The 21,862-nt window shown below is 45.2% G+C and overlaps 2 protein-coding genes across 3 annotated transcripts in view; one reads left to right on the plus strand and one right to left on the minus strand.

Annotated features, from left to right (window-relative positions):
* The window catches only part of LOC147605634 (kinesin-like protein KIN-UB), a 177,457-nt gene that overhangs the window by 31,838 nt on the left and 123,757 nt on the right, over positions 1-21,862 (plus strand). For both annotated transcript variants that reach the window (XM_086793395.1, XM_086793396.1), the window contains exon 2: positions 6,547-6,647. In XM_086793395.1, coding sequence (XP_086649521.1) covers positions 6,547-6,647 — 101 coding nt within the window. The remainder of the gene's footprint in view (positions 1-6,546; positions 6,648-21,862) is intronic.
* Positions 4,419-5,425, minus strand: LOC147605635 (uncharacterized). Its single transcript, XM_086793398.1, has 2 exons — positions 4,749-5,425; positions 4,419-4,550 (listed from the first exon to the last, which is right to left on the minus strand). Exon 1 carries the CDS (start codon positions 5,377-5,379, stop codon positions 4,756-4,758), a length of 624 nt encoding a protein of 207 aa, XP_086649524.1. The 5' UTR covers positions 5,380-5,425; the 3' UTR covers positions 4,419-4,550; positions 4,749-4,755.

Below are 21,862 nucleotides of genomic sequence, written 5' to 3' on the forward strand. Positions count from 1 at the left end.
TGTAAAATGCCATTAAAACAAAGACTTTTTCTTTGGAGATGTTTGACAGGCACATTGTCAGTGGGGGTCATACTTGCTAAACATCACATTGCACCTTCCACATGTCTAAGATGTCAGGCTCCCTCAGAGACTGTTCTTCATCTGCTCTGGCACTGCCCTTGTTCCAAGATCCTCCTCAGGAGAATTTCATATTTTCTTCGGCTCCGTTTCCCTAGTCACAAATTTGGGAAACATTTCTGGCTTTTTGGCAGATATATGCGGTCCTTGTCCCAATACTCACTATTTCTCTCTTGGGTGAGATATTGGGCTCTTTGGACAATTTGGAGTGAGCATAATTTGGCATACTTGGGTTGGCAGAATCACCAGTCATATGAATCCTTCAGAGCCTCATTGCGGCAATCCTTATATGATGCCTGCCATGAGGGTGATATGGATGCTTCTTGTTTAGAGCTTTTCTCTTTATGTTTCTGAGATTTGGGATACTCTCCGCTTCCGGAGACTTCCCATCTTGTAAATTTATGAGCATATAAATATACTGCACTGGATATTACCAAAAAAAAAAAGAGTGTGTGTGTGTGTGTGTGTGAGAGAGAGAGAGAGGGCAAATCAAAGAGAGATTGATTTCGTGCAGTGAGAGAAGCGAAGCGAAGAGAAAGAAGCGAACAGAGAGAAGCGGGCGAACAGAGAGAAGCGAAGAGCTTGTGGGGGCGCAGTGAGAGAAGCAAAGCGAACAGAGAGAAGCAAGCGAAGAGAGAGAGAGAGAGAGAGAGAGAGAGAGAGAGAGAGAGAGAGAGAGAGAGAGAGAGAGAGAGAGGCGTGCTTTCTGAAGTCTTTGCAGACTGCTGTGTTTAGGGTTTGCAAGTGCTGAATTAGGGTTTTCAGGTGCTGAATTAGGGTTTCAAAGAATGGGTTTTCTTTGCTTTTGTACATGGATTTGGATGACCCAGCTCTGCTGTTGGTGGCATGGCTGCCAATAGCCTTAACATGGATCTTATTGAGGAGATGATCGAGAAGGATGTGGGTTATGCTTCAGATACCTCGGAGCAACAAAAACGTCAAAGGCTTGATGTTGATGCAAGCTACACTCCGGTGAATGTTGGAGAGAATGCAGAGGAAAGTTCTCAGGTACCTTCTCCAGAGTTTGCACATTTGCTACAGATCACTGGTGAGCTTCTGCAAGAATATGTGAAGGCAAATAGCGTGCAAATGGCTGCAGTAGATAATGGTGGCGTGGCTGATGTATGCATGGAGACTCCTTTGTTGCTTCAACAGCTAGCAGATTTTCATGATCGTGCTGCTATCTTCTTCTTTACTGGGCGTATTCCGTTGTTGCCTCGTCTTAGAGCATGGTTGGGCCGCTTAGTGTCGCCTGAGGCACTTGAGGAGATTTATGATGGTCCGAGAGGCTTTTATGAAATACTTTTTCGCACTTCGGAAGCCCGTAGGGCAGTCTTGGAGTAGGTGCCACTCTTTTTGGATGGGCAATTGGTTCATGTGGTTCCGTGGAAGCCTATGGCTAAGTACCAAGATATGTTGCGCCAGGCTTGCTCAGTTTGGGTTGAAGTGAAACAATTCCCACCAATGTTTTGGCGTGTTTTACCAGGTCTCATGCGAGGTATCGGTGATGTCTTGGTGGTGGTGCCTCGAATGACATCTAGAAACCGAAATCGTCTATGCATGTTGTGGGATACTGGGAGACCTAGGCCGACACATTTGCGTGTCAATATGGCTGGGCTGCAACCTTTAATGTATGAATTCACGTGGGATACATTTGCTGGCCACTGTTTCAAATGTGGTGAGATGGGCCACTTTGTCTCCGAATGTCCTAAGAAAGAACAAGTTGTTGCTACCAAGGATATCGTTGATGGGCAGTTGCCCGTGGAAGATGAGCATGACGCTCCTTTACATGATGCCCAGCACATGGATGTACATGTGGATGTTCAGAATGAGGTTGAGCAGCCATGGGTGGAAGTACGTGGTAAAAAGACACGATTTGTTGCCTCGCGGGGGATTTCTCAGATGCTGTTTGGCGAGGGCCTTTGCGTACTCATCAGGGGCCCTTACATACATATGCCCGTCGCCCTTTGGGTTCAGGTGCCCAGCAACAGACCAGGATTGAGAGGCCGGGAGGCCAACTTTCTCAGGGTACAGGGGCTCTTGGGGTGGATAGAGTAGAACGCTATCCTATTAGAAGTCGCCTAACAAAAGAAGCACAACAACAATTGCCTCTTGTGTTTGGTTCGAAGGGTGAGGTCATCTCGCCATGGGATGGTCATTACCCTTCGGCACGTGCTCGGGAACTCCAAGGGCAGTCTGAGATCACAAATACCATGTCTAAAAATGCAATGCTTCAAAAGGTTCGTGATTTGGCAGATTGTCCTGGGCCTAGTACACGGCCTTGTTGATTCCTTTTCTGGGAAGGCTTATGAAAATTGTACAATGGAATGTAGAGGGTATTTCTTCGCGCCAAAAGCAGTTCAGGCTTTGGCGTACAACTTTTTATCATGGTTGGGATGTTTTGTGTGCAGTTGAACATAAGCAGCATACCTTAACCCTCACGTGCATAGAACACCCTTTAGCTTTCCAATACACAAATTTATCCGAGATCCGAGCAGAAATCCAAGCAAGAAGTACTTGGGGATCCACATCCACACCCACCGGATACCCAAGATGACGAACAATGTCTTCTGTATGCACCACACGGCCTTGCCACCCTAATGCCTCAAGATCAAATTCCGTGCATACAATGAGGGCTGATTTTGTTGAATTTATTTTCAGCCCAGAAGCCAATGCAAAATTATTCCAAGCTTCCATTGCTCGACCTATATTGGCTTTTTCGGCCCTAAGAAACATAAAAGTGTCATCCGCAAGGGCTTGAGCAACCAATTGCTTGCCATGAGGGAGATGCAAACCAACCACTTCACCATGCGATGCCATAGCATCTAGGCGAGATAACATAGGATGAGTGGCAATGGCAAAGAAAAGAGGGCTAAGAGGACAGCCCTGCCGGAGAGAACGGGTGAGAGAAATACCATCCGCCATTGAGCATAATCCGCGTGATGAGCCAGAGCCAAGTAAATGCACCAAATTAGCCATTTTGGGACCAAAGCCCATGGCTATCATTAACTAAGAAAGGAAAGACCACCTGACATGATCAAAAGCTTTTTCAAGATCCAGCTGCACCATCACAATCTCTTGCTTCTTTGCCTTGGCATAATCCACTCCAATTTGAACATTAAGAATATTATGCAAAATATTCTTGCCATGCACAAATCCATATTGATATGGATGAAGAAGAGTAGGAAGCACCTTCTGCAAGCGATTGGCAAAAATCTTTGTAAAGATTTTATACATAATACCCATAAGTGAGATCGGGCGCCATTGAGCCAAAGAAGTAGGCGAAGGGACTTTGGGCAACAAACGAAGTATGCCCAACTTCCAATCGGCAGGCATATATCCCTCATGCCAAACCCTTTGACAAATAAGCGTCAAAGGCCTTGCAAGCTGATCAGCATATTTTCGGAAAGACTCATTTGTCAAACCATCCCAACCAGGGCTCTTTCCCATGGGAAGTTTGGAGAGAACAGCTTTCACTTCCCCTTGAGTAACAGGAGCATCAAGCTGAACCGCCACATCAGGGTCAAATTGATATCGTACTTCAGCAAACAATGACTCCCTTGCAGCCAGGACAGCCGGCGAGACATCCTCTCGAGGGGCAAGCAAATCTTCATAAAACCTGATGCAATGTTGAATAACCTCAGAAGGTTGAGTAACAAGGTTGCCTTGGACATCCATCAACCTAACAATATTCTCACGCATATGTTTTTGATGCAACTTATCATAGAAGTGATGAGATTGACAGTTAGCATCCCGCAAAGCATCAAGACGTGCAAGTAGTTTAAAGCGAACATATTGTGCTTCCTGCACCCTAGATAGCTCCTTTTTCAGCCATTCTATGGGAAGTCTCTTTCTAGTTAATGAATCATTGGCAGAACATGAACCGAATTGTATTTTCAAGCATATCGGAGCATGATCCGAGAGACACAAGGAGTAATCAATCCACATATCACATACAAAATCATCATACTGCTGCATCTGAAAGAGATACCATCGGTCCAGACGAGCACGATACAATGATCGAGCGTTATGCTGAAATGTGAATCCTGGATCATTGGCTTGCAACAGAGGCCACAAATCCAAGGCATTACATGTGTGCTGAAAGAGATCCCAAGCTTGTCGTTCCACATGAAGCATGTGAGAATGTCCAGTAGTATTATCCACATGATTTGGAGCATTATTAAAATCGCCACAAAGAAATGCATTAGAACGCCAACAATAAGAGGAGATGGCATGCCACAAATGAGCCCTGTCAGTAGAGGCTGTGTATGCATACACACCACCAAACTCAAAAACTTCCTCATTGATAATACATTGAATGACCATCCATCTGCCAGCTGGATCATTGAATACCAACATGGGAAATAATTCATGGCGAACAAGCATCAGCACTCCAGAGTATCCAGCGGATCCTGCATAAGCTATCCAATATCCTGCAAAATAGGAAGTTTGTCCGGCAAAATTATGGTGATTATGCTCTTGAAGAACAACAATATCTGCTTTGCAAGTATGTACATAGTGCCAGATTAGCCTCCATTTATCCTGATTGCATAATCCGCGCACATTATATGAAATGCAATGTATAGAACTATGCATCTTAAATGGTATATACAGTGGGCGAGAAAACCAACAGAAAGCTTAAGAACTCGTGCCCATGGGCACATCCGCATCTGTTGCGGAAACATCAGCTGCCAAATCAAAACTCGAATGTGGAGGAAACAAGTGATGGCCTTCCGACGTTGAAGCAGTGCCCCCTGTAACTACTTCCTTATAGGATCGAACAACTTTATCCCAGGCCTGAGCCAAGGAAGAGTTATCATTACAAGGCAGTTTTTGCTGAGCAACATTCTTCAAGGGGGGCACATAATTGCGAGAAGATGGTAGAGTACGTGCTTTGACAGTTTTCTTGGGTACTATCCACGCCTGAGTAGCAGGAAGCTTCTCTTTGCCCTTGTCTTTGATGTTCGGGGAAGCAGGAACACTTGGCATTTGAGACTGCTTCCCTTTACCTTTATTTAGTCCAGTTGTTGATGTGGATGCAGAAGCACCTTTAGATTGTGCCTCAGGGGAAGATTTCGCTGGAGGAGGAGTCTGAGGGGTAGGGACAGCCGAAGGAGGGGGTTGTAGATTTGGTTCAGAACATTCAGATTGCATATGACCAAATTTGCCACAGCGAAAACAGGAATTGGCAAATTTCCCCCATTTAAGCTTGAATGGTCGCTTTCCGACCACTGTGTCCCCAGAATCAACGGTAATGCCCATAGGAGCAGGAAGATCAGTGTCCCATAGAATACAAAAACGATTTGTATTGGCATTCAACTTCGGGGGGCAAATCACTTTGCCCAATTGAGCAGCCAACAAAGGAAGAAAATGACGCCAAGTACGAGGAAAATCCACCACTTCAACCCAAACCGGGCACTTATGTCGAATAAGGCTCTGATAATCTTTAGTAAGAGCCCAGGGAAGAACATGAGTCATTTGCAGAGGAGCATTGAGAATCTGGGTATCTATAGCCCAGGCCTTGGGCAGATTGAGTAGTGATCCTACCTATATTACTTGGAGTGCCATTGCATGGTTGACCTAGTCTGGTCCACAGTTTCTTTTTGAGGGCAGGGGAGTAGATCTTGCCCTACTTGTCCATAGGGGAATAGCTTAGAGATGTTTGCTTCAGGATATCCCCCAGTTTTACTATACACACGTGACACCACCTCCGCTAGGTATCGACACCACTTGGGAGATTATTGCTAGCATCACGGCATAGCATATCTGGAAGACCAGATGCTCAGAGGCCTTCGAGGGTATTCATGTTTATGACACCCAATGTATTTTGCAGAATATGGAGTGACATCCTTCTCACTCTTTTGGCCGCTTGGGCCTGCATACATGGCCGTATCTTCTAGACCTGCGGAAACAAAATGCAGCAGATTTATAAGAGAGTTGAACCATGGTATTTTCTTCCTACGGGGCTGTTATGCCAGCATACAGTGCCCCCGATTGGTTGAGATCTTCCTACTTTTTGGTTTGAGAACTCCCTTTGTATGATTTTATTTTATTTAATAGAAGTCTTGAAAATAAAAAGAAGTTACATGATTGTACGCCCAGGGCGTTGTATATAGGTAGCCCGCCTGAAGGCGGCGAGAAGAACCTTCTCTAACACGGTGGGTGCCTCACGTGGAGTATTTGTGTGTGAGCGGTGGGTACAAGTTTGTTACAGCTTTGAACTATGTTTGCTTTATGGGACAGGTTTTGTGTTGCACAACTGTTCGTTGATTTTTCGCTGGCAGCTCTTGCAACAAGACACTAATGATCAAAATGCATTATGCGTTGATTTACAGCGCATAAACACTTGTGGTTTCTATTGATTGCAAACTTTTAGCTGCCTGATTGTTATTATCATGTGGCCTAAATTTGTGGTCTGCTTGATCTCAGTATCTGGAAGAGTTCGGGTAGCAGTGAGGCTTCGTCCTAAAAATGCAGAAGAGTTGAGGTCAGACGTAGACTTTGCAGACTGTGTAGAACTTGAACCAGAGGTTCTCCCTCCTCTCTTCTTTCATGGCTTACTTTTCAAAGGCACCCTTTATGTAAAAAAGATGGCGTTCACTTTTTGTTGGTTTCTTGAATTCAATGAAATGTTTTTTCCCCCCACAGATGTTCAGTAAAGGGCATGTGCCCTTCTTGTAGATGATTCTACAAATTGCATCAAAAAATAGCAATGTGAAAGTGGAAGAAATAATTTATGTTATCACAGGGACGGTATATCGTGATATGTATGTATATTACTTGCAAATTTGCAAAAGATGTGTAAGGTCTGGCTGTTGAGTATAATGCAAAGACAGCACAGGAGTTATTTTTCTTGCAAACATGAACTAAGACACTCAGCTTGCAAACTGCACATATTGTTGCTCTAGCAAATATTAGTGACACATCTGGCACATGCTCCGAAAGAGAAGTTATGTGAACCTAAGAAAAAGTGAATGAGTTGCAGCCCACAGCGATGGGGGATCTGAACTGGGAACGGGGGATCCCAAGTTCGAATCATGCCTGGTGCTCCTACACCGGACGCACCTTACCCGCCTTTGAGCGGGTGCTTTTACACTGCCTTTGGGTAGAGTGCGGGTGCTTTTACACTGCCTTTGGGTGGATTCTCATCACTGCCCTCGCTGTGAAGGATCTGCTACCAGAAAAAGAAAGAGTGGATATGAGTCTGCTTTACTTAGTGTATTTATCGGTGTAGAGGTTCAGCAAATTAGTCTGCACAAAGAAAGTCATGAATCAGGGAAAAAAAGGGATAGATTGTATGCCGGACAGGTGCGTTTGATAGGCACCTAGTTGAGGTGGAGATTCAGCAGAAAAAAGTAGAAATGGACAGCCTGGAGAGCATTTCACAATGACCAGCTCACCATTAGCTTCTGGGCTCTTCCCACCCTAGTCCCACATGCAAGCAGTTGTATCTGACTTTTCTTCTTTAGACAGCAATCTTCTCCCTTCAACACATGTGATTTTTTGTTGTACACCCTCTTAAAAGGAGCAGTGACTAGATCCCAAAATATAATCTCTCTGGGCAGGCGAAATTGTGCCTAATGACTGATCAGCGCTCAGCACCTCAGGCCGTCAACACCATCGCCCAGCTGTCGCCTCAACACGCCACTGGAACAGTTGCCTCAGGCCATCCCACCAAACACACAAGGCAGCCGGTAACACTCACAGTCAGCAGGGCGCAGCAAATGACACACAAGGCACCGGTGTACACATCATCTTATAGGACATACAAGAAAGCTTGCAACTCTTACGAACAAGAGCCATTAATGTTGAGGCCGTGGTGCTGCCCTCGAGATAGAGTGCGAACTAGGAATTTCTTCTCTCAGACCACACAAAAGGTGCAGTCATACCTGCATCTAGGGCTGCTGGCCCTCTGTGGTGCTAAGGCTGCTGAGAACTTTTCGAATTCACTCAGAGCTGATGGGTGTCGTGTACTGCTCCTTGTGTGTGAGAGCTGCTGCTGTAACCTGCAAACGAAAGGCCTCAAGTGCACCCTCCAGATTTTCTAGAGCTTTCTTAGTGGTCTTGAATAAAACTTCTTTCCCCTCCTGCCTCTCCCGCTTCTTTCTCTGCGTCAACATACAGAAAAGCTTTGACGGTGTTCAAGTCGGCCACTCACCCTTTGATTAGCATTATGGCTGTTGCCCAAGCCACTCATCCTCCAACCCCACTGGCTGGGAGAACAATCCTTTTTTCCGAAGACGAGCTTAGGACCTTACAGGCCGATTTTGATAAAGAAGTCAAGACCACACTCATTGCAAAGATTTTCGGGTCTCATTGCTCCCGCTGTCAGGCAGGAGATTGGATCTTGGCGGCACTTCCCACAGAGCTTGCCTTGCATTTCATTGATGCCTGCTTGCTTGGAAGGGGGTTCTTCCAAGCAAATTTCGGCGGAGGAAACCTCAGACTCTTGAGAGCAGCCCGTTTCCTCTTGCCCCGAGGAAACTATTCTTCTTCCGATACCGCTGGAACTTCGACCTGGTGCTAGAGGACCGCAACTTTTTTCCACTCTTCCTCAAGTTTCCTATGCTCCCACGGATCTATTGGAAGTTTTTGGCTTCCATAGGGTCAACCTTTGGACACATTCTGGTAGTCCCCGCCCTTCTAGAGAAACCTTCCGCGACTGCAGCAGCTGTCATGGCCAGTATTGATGGGGTGCCATGAGTCATAACACTCATCAGTGACCCTTGTTTTACAGACGATCATGTGATGCTACTAGGACTATGGCTCTTTATTCAGATAGTGGATAGAGATTGCCGGTAGATTGGATCAGTGCCGAGTCTGTTGACAGGAGCGCCACATTGTGAGACATTGTCCGAGTACTAGGAACACACCCCCCCCCCCCTCCCCCTCCTGACACCGCCCAAGGCCCCTCTAGCACACGTTGCCCCCAAACTTCAGCTATAGATGGGTTGACAGACATGCACCCACTCTTGATCCACCTGATGATCAAGTGAGATCCTGTTATAATGGGCGAGATGCCGATGTTGATGCATCACCTTTGCAGCAGGATGCATTACATAGGGATTTATTGCATGGTGATGTACAACAGAGTGCAGGCAGAAGAGTCAGAGGCACACGTCTCTTGCAAAATCTTTGTTATGATGTTCATGTTGAAGATGTCTTATGCTCCTCGATTCCCATCACACCTAATAACTTTCCACCCCTTAAAGGGGCAATGCAGACCTATGAGAGGTGCCCGACTGAAAAAGGATCTTCCTCCAGGCAGGATGAAGCTCCCCGTACTACTGCACACCCCTCCTTGCATCTGGGTGCATTTCTCCTGCTGCCCGCAATTTCACCTGCCACCACCTGCCATTTCACTTGTTCTCCAGCCTTCCGCCCTCTCTAGCCTGCCTCTTCACTTGCCCGCTATCTCTCCTGCTTCTCATTTCACCTGCCCTTCTCCTCCGGCCTTCTGTCTCTGCCCTCTGTAGCCTTTTTGTTGTAAGCCTAGCGGTGCGTGCTATGATAGATTCCACGACGTATCCAAGAGAGAAAAATAGAGAGAAGATAGAGAAAGGGAGAGAACAGGGTTTAGGGAACTTTGCAAAGGACACACTGAGCGGGGAATGGGCCCCGCCCCCTTTTCATGAATTTATTCAAGAACAATTCAGGGGCTCGGAAGCCAGGATCAATACATCAATGAATACAAAAGCAAATAAATATGCCGATGTGTAAAAACCCAAGTTGTAGTCGATGTCGAGGCACGAGATCTTGATGCCGAGCACATCACGGGGATGGCCCACAAGATCTCTCACCATGCTAGTACCAAATCCAACAAACCCCAAACTTGTACACGAGGTTCACAAGAGACAAGTGTAGATGATGAAGCTTATACTGATCGGCTATAGTTTTGTCTCCAAAAATGGAGAAGAAATAAAATAGCCCACAAAGGTCATACAATTGGCATATGGACTAGATCAGCAGAACAACAATAGCTGTATGGCAGTGGGATCCAGGAGAGTGGGAGTGGATTGATGCCTTTGATCCTTTGAAAAGCCTTCCTTTTTTCAGTTTCACTATCCAACCATCAGTCGGCTAGCAAATGGAGCAGCCGACAGAAAGAAGACAGCCTCCCACACGTAGCAAAAATGGGAAAAATACATGGAAGTGAGGAAAAATGGGGAAACACCAAAACTGGGCAGGCACACCCACAACAGAGGCCCTGACATAGTATACAGACAGGAGTGTACAGACAGGAGATGACTGCTAACACCCCCTCTCAGCTCCTGGATGTGGAACCAACCCCAGTGAGCTGGAGTGCCGCTGAAGCATAGCCTGAGGTAGAGACCTTGTGAAGAGGTCTGCCGCATTGTCCTCCGTCGAACAATAAAGAAGCAAGATGTCACCAGCCAAGATCTTCTCACGAACAAAGTGATATTGTATCTTTATGTGCTTGGTCCGGGCATGAAAGATTTGGTTTCGAGCAATAGCGATACAGCTCTGGTTATCGCACTGGATGACCGTGGGCTTCTTCTTTGGAAACCCAATCTCGCCAACAAGCAACCTCCACAGCCACACAATGTCGCAAGCAGCACCACAAGCAGCCCGGTACTCTGCCTCTGTCGACGACAAGGCAATAGTTGGCTGCCTCTTGTTGCTCCATGAAACCGCTCTTGAGCCGAGGGAAAAACTATAGCCTGATGTGGATCTCCTCGTGTTTGGATCTCCTCCCTAATCTGAGTCACTCCAACCTTGGAGTCGAACTTGTTCCTTCGTGTCACCTCCAGCGGTGTAGAAGAGTCCAAGATCCTTCGTACCCTGCAGATATCGCAAGATCTGCAATCCTGTGTCCCAATGAGACTTCAACGGCGTTTGCATGAATGAGCTCAACAGCCCCACATGAAAGCTCAAGTCCAATCTAGTGTTCAGCAACCAGATCAAGGAACCAACCAGCTTCCAGTACAGAGAGGCATCAACTGGCTCACAAGGATCATTCACTGTAAGCTTCGTGTTCAGGTCCATCGACGACGTGATAGGCTTGCAGTTCTCCATCCCAAAGGCCTCAAGCAACTCATGAACATATCGTTGCTGAGAGACGAAAAACCCCCTCTGGGTTTGCCAGATCTCCAATCCCAAGAAGAAGTGGAGTAAGCCTAAATCGGTCATCTCAAACTCATTTGACAAGGCTACCTTCGTCACTTCAATGTGCTCCATATGTCCGCTGGTGAGAATGAGGTCATCCACATAAAGGATGATCAAGGTGACCATGCCGCGTTCTCGAAAGAGATATAGGTTGGGATCTGCAAAACCGATCTCTGAAATCTAGTCCATAGAAAGAAGGAATCAATCTTTGGATTCCAAGCCTTGGGAGCTTGTTTAAGACCATACAAGGCCTTACGCAACCTGTAAACCATCCCCTTTGATCCTGGAACCTCAAAGCCTAGAGGTTGCTCAACATACACCTCCTCTTGCAGGTCACCATTAGGGAACGTAGATTTGACATCCATCTGATATACGGGCCATCGCTGAGAAGAGGCAAGGGCAAGAATGGTCCAAATTGTGGTCATCCTCGTTGTCGGTGCAAAGGTATCCTCATAGTCGATGCCACGCTGCTAAGCATAACCCTTGGCCACAAGTCTGGCTTTGTGTTTGTCCACCGACCCATCTGACGTATACTTGGCCTTAAAGACCCACTTGACACCGATGACAGACCGTTTTGACGGCCTCGGTACCAACTCCCAAGTGTTATTCTTCTCAATGGCATCCAGTTCGACGTGCATGGCTTTCCTCCAAGTATCCTATGCAAGGCTTCCTTGACGGAAGTGGGCTCTTTGTCCCGCATGATATGAGACATCAAAGCATAGTTTACTTGTAAAAGCTCCGTTGAATGACGTTTATCTCAAACTTTGTGCAATCTTCGAGGTCCGTCCTCTGTGGTCCATTCAGAGGGAAGCTCCGTGACACCCGACTCGCGAAGGGTGTCTACCAACCACCTGGGTACTCCAACAGAACGCGGAGCCTCTTGCTGCTCTGTGGGGGCTCATCTCCAACTGCGGGCTTAATCTCCTCAACTGACTGAGACTGTCCAGTTGGAACAATCAACTGGGAATAATCATCAGAATCTTTTGGGTCTCCAAGAAGTGTCGGCTCATCAACAGTGGAAACCGGAACATGCTCAGCTGACATCAACCTCATTCTTCTCTGGATCATACAACCTGTATCCCTTGGAAAGAGAGTTATATCCCACAAAGACAAGCTTTTGGGACTTTGAGTCGAGCTTCCCCCTATGCTTCTTCGGAATGTGAACATATGCATTGCTCCCAAACACACGGAAATGGGAGACATCAGGTTTCTTGCCAAAATATGCCTCAAAGGGAGTCATGTTTGGTACTGAAGTCGTCGGAGAACGGTTGAGGATATGGACAGTTGTAGCCACAGCCTCTCCCCAAAGTGGACGAGGAAGATCACGATGCTCGAGCATCGTCCTCGCCATCTCCACCACAGTCTTGTTCTTACGTTCAACTACTCCATTCTCTGACGGCGAACTTGTATTGGCCAGCTCTCGCTTGATGCCATGTTCCACACAAAATCTCACAAGAGCATTGGAAGAAAATTCTCCTCCTTTGTCAGCCCAAAGAGTCTTAATCTGCAAGCCAGACTCTTTCTCCACCATCACATGCCACTCCTTGAACCGAGCAAAAGCTTGGTCCTTCTGTGAAAGGAAATAAATCCATATGAATCTGGAACAATCATCAACAAGCATCATAAAGTACAAAGAACCTCCCAAGGATGCTGTTTGCATAGGTCCACACAAGTCAGTGTGTAACTCCAAAGGTTTCGAAGCTTGCCTGGAAGCCTGCTTCTGAAAAGATTCCTTGTGCTGCTTACCATGAATGCAAGAACTACAACGTCCTTGCCTGTTGGCCAACATCTAGCAAGCCAACCACCATCTGGTCCCAGAAAGCTCGCTGCAATGCATCCACATTCAGGTGGCCAAACCGAAAGTGCCACAAATCACCAATCTGAGAACTTGTCAAAGAGGAGAGTGCGGAGAGTTTGTATATAACATTCTCCATGCCGCCTTCCCAAACAACCTGGCCAGTCTCGTGGTCCCGTAGTGCAACAGAATGCTCCTCAAACTCCACCCAGAAGCCAGTCTTGCACACTTCATGCATTGACAATAGATAAAAACCAAGTGCGGGGACGTAAAGAACACGAGAGGAATGCTTCTCCCCTCTGCCATCGGGAATGATCTCCATCCGGCCCTCACTGTGTATCGGTATGGTGGAATTGTTGTGCCAATGAAAATGCGACTTGATTGTCGTTTCAGATCCTGAAAGAAGTCACGGGAAGGAGTCATGTGCCTGGAAGCACCACTATCAAGAATCCATTCCCGAGTATCCTTTGTGGTGAAGCCAATTGCCTCCTCGCTCGAAGAAGACGAAGCATCCTTGTCCAACATCTCCAAGTGCACAAAGGTTGGAGTCTTTGGTAGGTGAAGCTGAAGAATCAGCACTCTTCCCAGTCCGCTTGGGACACTTTCTCCAATAGTGGCCTTTCTCGCCACAATCATTGCAGGTCCTCTCGGCCTTCAGTTTCTCTCGGTCTGAATCGGGCTTCTTCTCAAAGACTGCTCCGATGAAGCCTTCCCTTTGTCCTTGTTCTTGTTATTACGGCCTTTCGACCGTTGGCCAATTAAGGCCTTAGAACCTCCGCCCTGTGGAGGGTTCGTGAATCGCTCTTCCTGGTCCAAGACCATGGGCACAAGCTCCTCCCACTGAGCGTGCCACTAGTGATCAACGAAGAGTAAAAGGTTGAGTACTGAGAGGGCAAATGTGACAACAACGTTATCGCCATATCCTCATATGATATCTCTTTCCCTACCTGGAGAACTTCCTGTTGAAGAGCCTGCAGCTTGTTGATGTGCTCCCGTATCGTCGATGACTTTGCAAGATTCATCATCTGCATCTAAACTTCCGAGGAGATTCTCTTCATGGGTGATACCGAGTTGTAGAGAGAAGCCAAATGCTGCCAAATACCTCTGGGCAACGTCATATACTTTATGTGATTGATCACCTGTGGCGTGCAATTGAGGAAGATGAAAGAACGGACTCTGGCATTAACACGATCCCATAATTGTGCTTGTGCCTCCCGTTCCTTCCCGAATAGAGGGTGACTCCCCTTCTTCCAACTCCGGCCGTGGAACCCCAACAACAATGAAATCAGCCAAGTCATAGGACTCCAAAATAGATTCCATCATTACCTTCCATATGCCGTAGTTGTTCCTGTCCAACTGGCGGTCCACTGGGAACGTGGGGAGTGTCGGGATCTTCACGTGCTTCTCAGCCATCTCAAGCAAATCTACCATCTCAAGGGTTCACAAGGTCTTGTGAAGGGAGGGTGGGTGGGAAAAAAGAAGAAGAGGCTGCAAATAGAATGCAAGGTGGCTGTCCAACGGTGATGGCCGCCTTCTACCCGATCTCCAAGTCCCGTACAGCCCAAAACAGTCTCCAATCAGCACCTAAATCAGCAAACCCTCGACGTCCCACTGTCTCCAAGCTTCAAGCCACTTGGGGCTCTGATACCATGTCAGAATGCACAGCGGAAATGAAGACACCTGCTGTAGAGAGCAATACATAGATGCAAGAGAGAGAGAAGCTAGTGTAATTCTGCTATATATACACCAATAAATCCCGGAATGCTGAATAACAAGTGTGGGGGACAAGGGGCCATTTTATATGGCCCCAGGCTGTTGGTCGGCCAGCACTAAAATTGTCAGAATACGCAGCGGAGATGATGACAAAATCTAGAAACACAAGAGCAAGTGCAGAAAAAAAACAGCAATGGAGAGAGAGGCGTGTAACTTTACTATATATACACAAGAAGAATCCCGAATACAAGACAATACAAGATGAAATGGCAAGGGGTGTGGGGGTCCATTATATATGGACCCCAGGCAGCAATCGGCCTGCTCCAGAGGCAGCCGACAGGGTCCAGCCCTCCACGACTAGCTACAAGGGCGAGTCGGCCAGCACAACTTGAGTCGGCCAGCAGTGTACATAAGTTGGGTACAGTCGGCCAGAGGAAAAAGCGCCTGCTAGCTCACGACTGGCCCCCCAAGCCATAGATAAATGGGAAAAATACGGGGAGTGAGGAAAAATGAGAAAAACACCTACAAGGGCGGGCACACCCACAATAGAGGCCCTAGTGTCGTAGTAAAGACAGGAGATGACTTCTAACACCCCCTCTCAGCTCTTGGCTGGGAAACCAACCACAGGGAGCTGGGGTGCCGCTTGAGCAAATCCTGAGATAGCGACTTCGTGAAGAGGTCCACCGTACTGTCCTCCGTCGAACAGAACTCTAGCAAGATGTCATCAGCAACAATCTTTTCATGAACAAAGTGCCTCTAGATGATCGTGGGTTTCTCCAGCGGAAGCCCAATCTTGCCATGCAACCTCTGCAACCTCACCACCTCACAAGCAACATCACAAGCAGCCCGTTACCTCTGTCGACGACAAGGCAAAAGATGATTGCCTCTTATTGCTCCATAAAATTGCTCCTGAGCCTGAAGTAGATCTCCTCGTGTCTGAATCTCCTCCCCAAACTGAGTCACTCCATCCGTGGAGTCGGACTCCATTTATCAATCCCCCTCCATCCATCAATCCCCCTCCTGTGTAAAAGAGTCCATGATCCTTCGTATGCTGCAGAAACCACAAGATACGCAATCTTGCCTCCAAAAGAGTCATTTGCAAACACGAGCTCATCAGCCTCATCAAGAAGCTCCCGTCCAATCTGGTATCCATCAACCAAATCAATGAACCATTCTTCTTCCGAGTCAAAGAGGCATCACACTGCTCACAAGGATCAACACCTGTTATGGTGGGAAGCCAAGTCTTGGAAACGTGCTAAAGACCACGTGTTAACCACCCCCTCTGAATCCGGAACCACAAAGCCTGGAGAATGAGCAACAACCACCTCCTTCTGCAAGTAATCAACTGCCACCTGCCTGGCTTTCCAAGAGGTCCCCGTGGAAAGAACATCCTCATCTACAGGAGTTTCTTTGTCCCGAATGCTACGAGACATCAGAGCATAGGTCACCTGTAAAGTTTCCTCTGACTGACGAACACAAGAACCACCAACATCAGTACTGGAAAGTTCCTGCCAACTACTGCCATCAACTGGCAAGCTATCCACTATCTGGTCCGGGAAAGCCTACACCTGCAGCGTTGATGAGACCAACGGCAAAGACTATGGTCTACTTCCTAAGCAAACAAGACCAGACACTGGCGCCTCATTTTCCTGTAACTACCTCCCAACTCTCTTCCTTCACACTAAGCTGACATAACCCGAAGAAGAAGAAAACATATATTCCCACAAAAACTCCTTTACAAAGATTTTAGACGGAGATTACTATTAGGTGACAAATAAGATACATTTTCCATCAAATTACATCAACTTCTGTACAAAACTCAAGATGATAAATGTATTCAGGGAGGTCCTCTTCAGCAGGTAAACGAACATTCTCCCATTCTTCCTCATCCACTTGCAAAAGTAAAGACCAGTAATCCCCATGCACTGCGGAGAATATGACTTCAATTTGAAAACCACAAAAAAGGATTTCTTCAATACCACTGTCGAGCTCAATAGATAGAATCATGCTTCACTCTGAAGTAGAATAACTCTGAGACAAATTGACCCACCAGGCAATGGATTCCGCCTCAATGGAAAAACAAAAGATAGTTCTGGAAATCTCTGATTTTCTGATCAAGAAAATAAATAGCAACAAAACGCTTCTTCACATAGCATCAATGGCCCAGACTGATCATCAACAATAACATGTGTCTTCATCAATTGCTTAAATCGTTCAAAGCAGAGATCTCAGAATTTAATGACCAGCAACTAAACGAATCAAGGCACATCACCATTTTTTCTCAGTTGGCAGTACGTCAAGATGAAACATCTGCTCAGCAAATCGTCCACCAGAAGAGACTGCACCCACGACCTCTGAACTTGTTCAGCATACCACAACAACTAGTCGCTTCAGCACACCAAACTTCTTTAGCTTTAAGGAGGCAGCATCACGATCATGTACGAGCTGGCCAACATTCATACAGAGCTTCACGATCATCAGCAGGTTGCGTGGCAATTAGTTCAGTCGGAGCAGGCCGCCGTTTAACAGAGTTACAGCTAATAGTAACATCACGATCATCACTTCCAATCCAGCAGCAAGTCAGAGCAAGCTGCCGTTTAACAGAGCATCACGATGATCAACGGTAGCATCACGATCATCAAAAATCAGAAACAGCCGTGTCTTCAAGTGAATTGCTGCAGGCGTCTTTTTCACCTTCTTGCCTTCCGTCTCACAGGTCCGCTCTAACGTCTTCAGTCACAAGCAAACCTTTCAGCGCCATGATTCTTCCTCAGTAAAAAATTCGTAATGCTTTTTTTTTGTTTTCTCTCCCCCTCTTCCGTTTAGACCTGCGTTCCAGTATTTTATAGCGCTTGCAGACTCCATGCAAGATTTAGCAAGTAAATGCATGTGCTCCACGAACAGAGTCGAAAACATCCAGAATTGACACGTCGCCAATCGTGGTGCCACCAGAACTCATCTTCTATTTTTGTTTTTTTCCTTTCGTGTCCATTACGAGTTATTTTCCCAATGACCTCTTCATTTTAAACAACTCTTCCATAAAAATTTGCTAAAGTATTAAAAAATCACACTCTCTTTTTCCCCCTAAGCCATATTAAATGTATGCTCCACCTTGGGGTTTCAAAGAAAAAAACCAATGGCTTGGCCCAAGTATATTTACATTCTTCTCATAAAGGAAAATATGTACATAACACCCTCTCACTCATTTATTTCCACACACCCTATTTACAAGCATGAACCCAAAAAAAAACATTTTTTATCCTATCATTTTGCCCATCCCCCAAGCTGCAGACATTAATGTCTAGCAGTCAAAAATCAAACATAGTTGTTATTTCGGTGGAGATATCCTCATCCATGAGGTCTTTTTTTTGATTGGTCTTCATGACGACTGGTCCACATGAACTTACCTGCATAATTCTCACAAAATACTTTTTTAATCTCAGACCATTTACTCTATTTTTATGAAGACTTCCATCCAAATCCGCCAATTGGTATGATCCATTGGCAAACTTTTGGATCACAAAGTATGGCCCTTCCCATTTAGTCACAAATCGAGTTTTAAATGTGAAATCCAGCCTACTGTCATATCTCATCACCAAGTCTCCTTTATTGATTTCTTTGTCTTTGAATTTCTGATTAGCTTTCCATTGATTTCTTTCTTGAACCTGTGTGTAGTGCTCTACTGCTTTCATTCTGTCTAGTTGGGCTTCTTGCATATCCAATAACCTATTGGTATAGGTTAAGTCTGGGTTCTCATCTATTTTCATCAATAATTGCAAGGCAGGTATTTCTACATCCAATGGTAGAAGTGCTTCCTTTCCATAGACTAAGTGATCAGGAGAGAATTTAATGCCTTCCTTCTCTGCTATTCGGTATGCCCATAATGCCCAAGGTACAACTAGATCCCAACTTTTTTCATGTGTTCTAATCATCTTTCCCATTATACTAGTTAATTTCCCATTGAAGTATTCGTTCATACCATTACATTGGGGATAAAGCGGAGAAGAGTATCTATGCTTGATTTTCAATTTTTCACAAAGCAGATCCATTAGCTCACTTCGAAAACCAGGCCCACGATCAGAAACAAGCTCCAAAGGAACCCCAAAACGGCAGCAAATATCTTCATAAACAAACTTACACACTGTTTTGGCATTGACTACCTTCACCGGTCTTGCTTCAGCCCAACGAGATAGAAAATCAACAGCAGTCAGCAAATAACAATTTTTCCTTGCAGTCATTGGCATAGGACCAATTGCATCAATCCCCCATTTCTCAAAAATGTTATAAGCAATCATGACATTTCTGAGTTCCGGATGAAGAATCCTCTTACCCATTTGTTGACATTGTAGGCATGACCTACACCAATGCCGGATATCTCTTTGGAGTGAAGGCCAAATATAACCTTCAGTTAAAATCTTCCTCATCATAATCTTGAAAGCAAAATGGCCACCACAAATGCCTTCATGGTTAGTCTCCAAAATATGCATGATTTCCTCTTGCCAGGGTATCCTTCTGAGAATCAGATCTGTTCCCTTCATGTATAAGACATCATCTATCATAAAATAAGGTGCACAGGATTTCACAAATCTATATTTCTTTTGTTTGGGAAAATCATCAGAAACTTTCCCAGTCAACAAAAAGTTCTCAACCCTAGCCAAGAATTCTCTACCTCTAAACAGTGGTTCTTGTATCCTTACCACATTCAGATACACCTCAGTTTCATCTTGAGCTGCTTCATGAGCTGCAACATTTTGCCCCCTCTCCACATGTTGTAATGTCCATGCATCAAACTGCTTCAACATTTTTTTAATAGCCAACAACCAATGCTTGAGATGAGCATGCTTTGTCTTCCAAACACCAAGTATCTGTTTAACAATCAACAAAGCATCACCCTTAATAGCTAATCTTCTTATACCTTTCTCAAGACATGCCTTCAAGCCTTCATGTAAAGCTGAATATTCAGCTTCATTGTTGCTACTAACATTGAGTAGAAAACTTTTCTTCTGAACTAGCCTTCCCCCAGGATCATATAATGCCATGCCTCCCTTTGCTAAATTTAGACTTTTCCTGAAAGAACCATCAAAATGAAGAACAAAAGCATTGTCCAACATCTTTTCTTCCAATGGAACTGTATGATCATCAACCTCCTTCACCAATATAGGACCGTCTTTATATGTAAGTAAATCTGCCAGTGAAGCTCTAGTAGATTTTTCAACAAGGAAAGTAAAAGAATACTCTTGAAGTTCAGTTATCCACTTAACCATACATTTTGAAAGAGTAGTGTTATTCAGCAACTGGGGTAGCAGGGTGCAGCTAGTCAAGACAACAAATGATTGAGGAAGTATATAAGATCTGAATCTTCTACAAGCAAAAAGTAAACTGGCCATTATTAATTCAGCTGCTGTGTACCTCCTTTCAGCTTCAGTTTTGACTCTGCTAGCATAGTACACAGGTCGCATATACCGAGAATTTTCTCCTTGCTGTAATAATACAGCTCCTATTGCATCCACCCCAACTGAGGGATTCACATAAAACGGCTTGGAAAAGTCAGGAGCTTTCACACTAGAAATCTGTCCTAACATTTCTTTTATCGCCTCAAACACTTCTTCACTTTCATCAGTCCATTTTAAAGGATCATACTTTACTACTTGCTGAAGAGGATATAATGCATGTGACAACATGTGAATGAACCGTGACAAATATTTTACTTTCTGTAAGAAAGTATGCAATTGCTTTGTGGTCGAAGGAGAGGGCAGCATCATCAATGCCTTAATCTTGTCTGGATCTGGCTCTATTCCATTCTCAGACACAATGTGTCCAAGAACCTTAATTCTTCCTTGTGCTAGATGACATTTTCTTGGGTTCAGCTGTCCACCACTTTCATCCAATTTTTGAAAGACTTCATCAAGCTTCTGACTATGTACAGCACGATCACTATAGACACATATATCATCAATGAAAACTTTACAGAACTTATCCAAGAATGGGGCCAATACCTGATCGGAGTTTTCCTGATAATGAGACGGTGCATTTTTGAGGCCAAAGGGCATCTTTTTGTAGCCGAAACAACCCCACGGTGTAAGGAAAGTAGTCTTTACTCGATCTTCTGGAGCTATGGCAATCTGGAAATAACCAGAATATCCATCACACAGACTATACATCTGATGGCCTGCTATTCGATCCAAAATGTCATCAATATGAGGAAGAGGATAATGATTGGCCCTTGTTGCTGCATTTAAAGGCTTGTAGTCCACACAGATTCTCCATTTGCCATCTTTCTTTGGCACAATAACCACTGGGCTGGCCCAATCAGAAAGACCAACAGGAAAGATAATATCAGCCTTAAGTAACTTTATTACTTCCTCTTTCAAAACTGAAATCTGTTTGGGATTCAACCTCCTCATCCTTTGAAATACTGGCTTTGCATGCTCTTTTAATTCAATTCTAAGTGGTTTCCCTTTGAATCCTCTTATTTCCTCACAAGAAGTGATGAATAAGTTGGGATATTTTCTCAGCACTCTGCAATATTCCTCTTTTTCTTCAGGAGATAGACCAGAAGATAATGACTCTTCCATTAGAGTTAAAGATGACTCTGCATAGTTTTTTGGTTGCAAAAATCTTTCTATCTCTTCAAATCTATCCTCTTCCTCACTGTCATTGATGGTTGTACTACCCAAATGCAAATCTTCAACCCCTCCTACGAAGGCTACATCAGCTATATCACTCTCAGAAGTTGCACTACTATCTTCCTCACTACTACTAGATGACTCATCTTCTACCTCTCCCTTTTCAACTTCAGAGATTTCAGACCGACTCACCATATCAAAACTCATTTTTTTCCCTGAAGAAGCATGTACAGTAATCACTCCATCTTTCCAATTCTGAATAGCCCCAACCTTCCTTAACCAGGGTCTCCCTAAAATCAAAGGATAGGCCCCTAATCCCGCAGGCATGACATGACAATCCACTTTACATAGAGTACTGAATACTTCAACATTCAAATCAGCCACCATTCCTAAGCATTTTACCTTTGCATGATTAGCCATCCGTATTCGAAAAGTTGAAGGGGAAGTTACCTTTAGATTTAGTTTCTCTGTACAAGATTGAGTG

Source organism: Cibotium barometz, chromosome 59 (assembly GCF_041138505.1).
Source record: "Cibotium barometz isolate CiBa-2024 chromosome 59, ASM4113850v1, whole genome shotgun sequence".
NCBI lineage: Eukaryota > Viridiplantae > Streptophyta > Polypodiopsida > Cyatheales > Cibotiaceae > Cibotium > Cibotium barometz.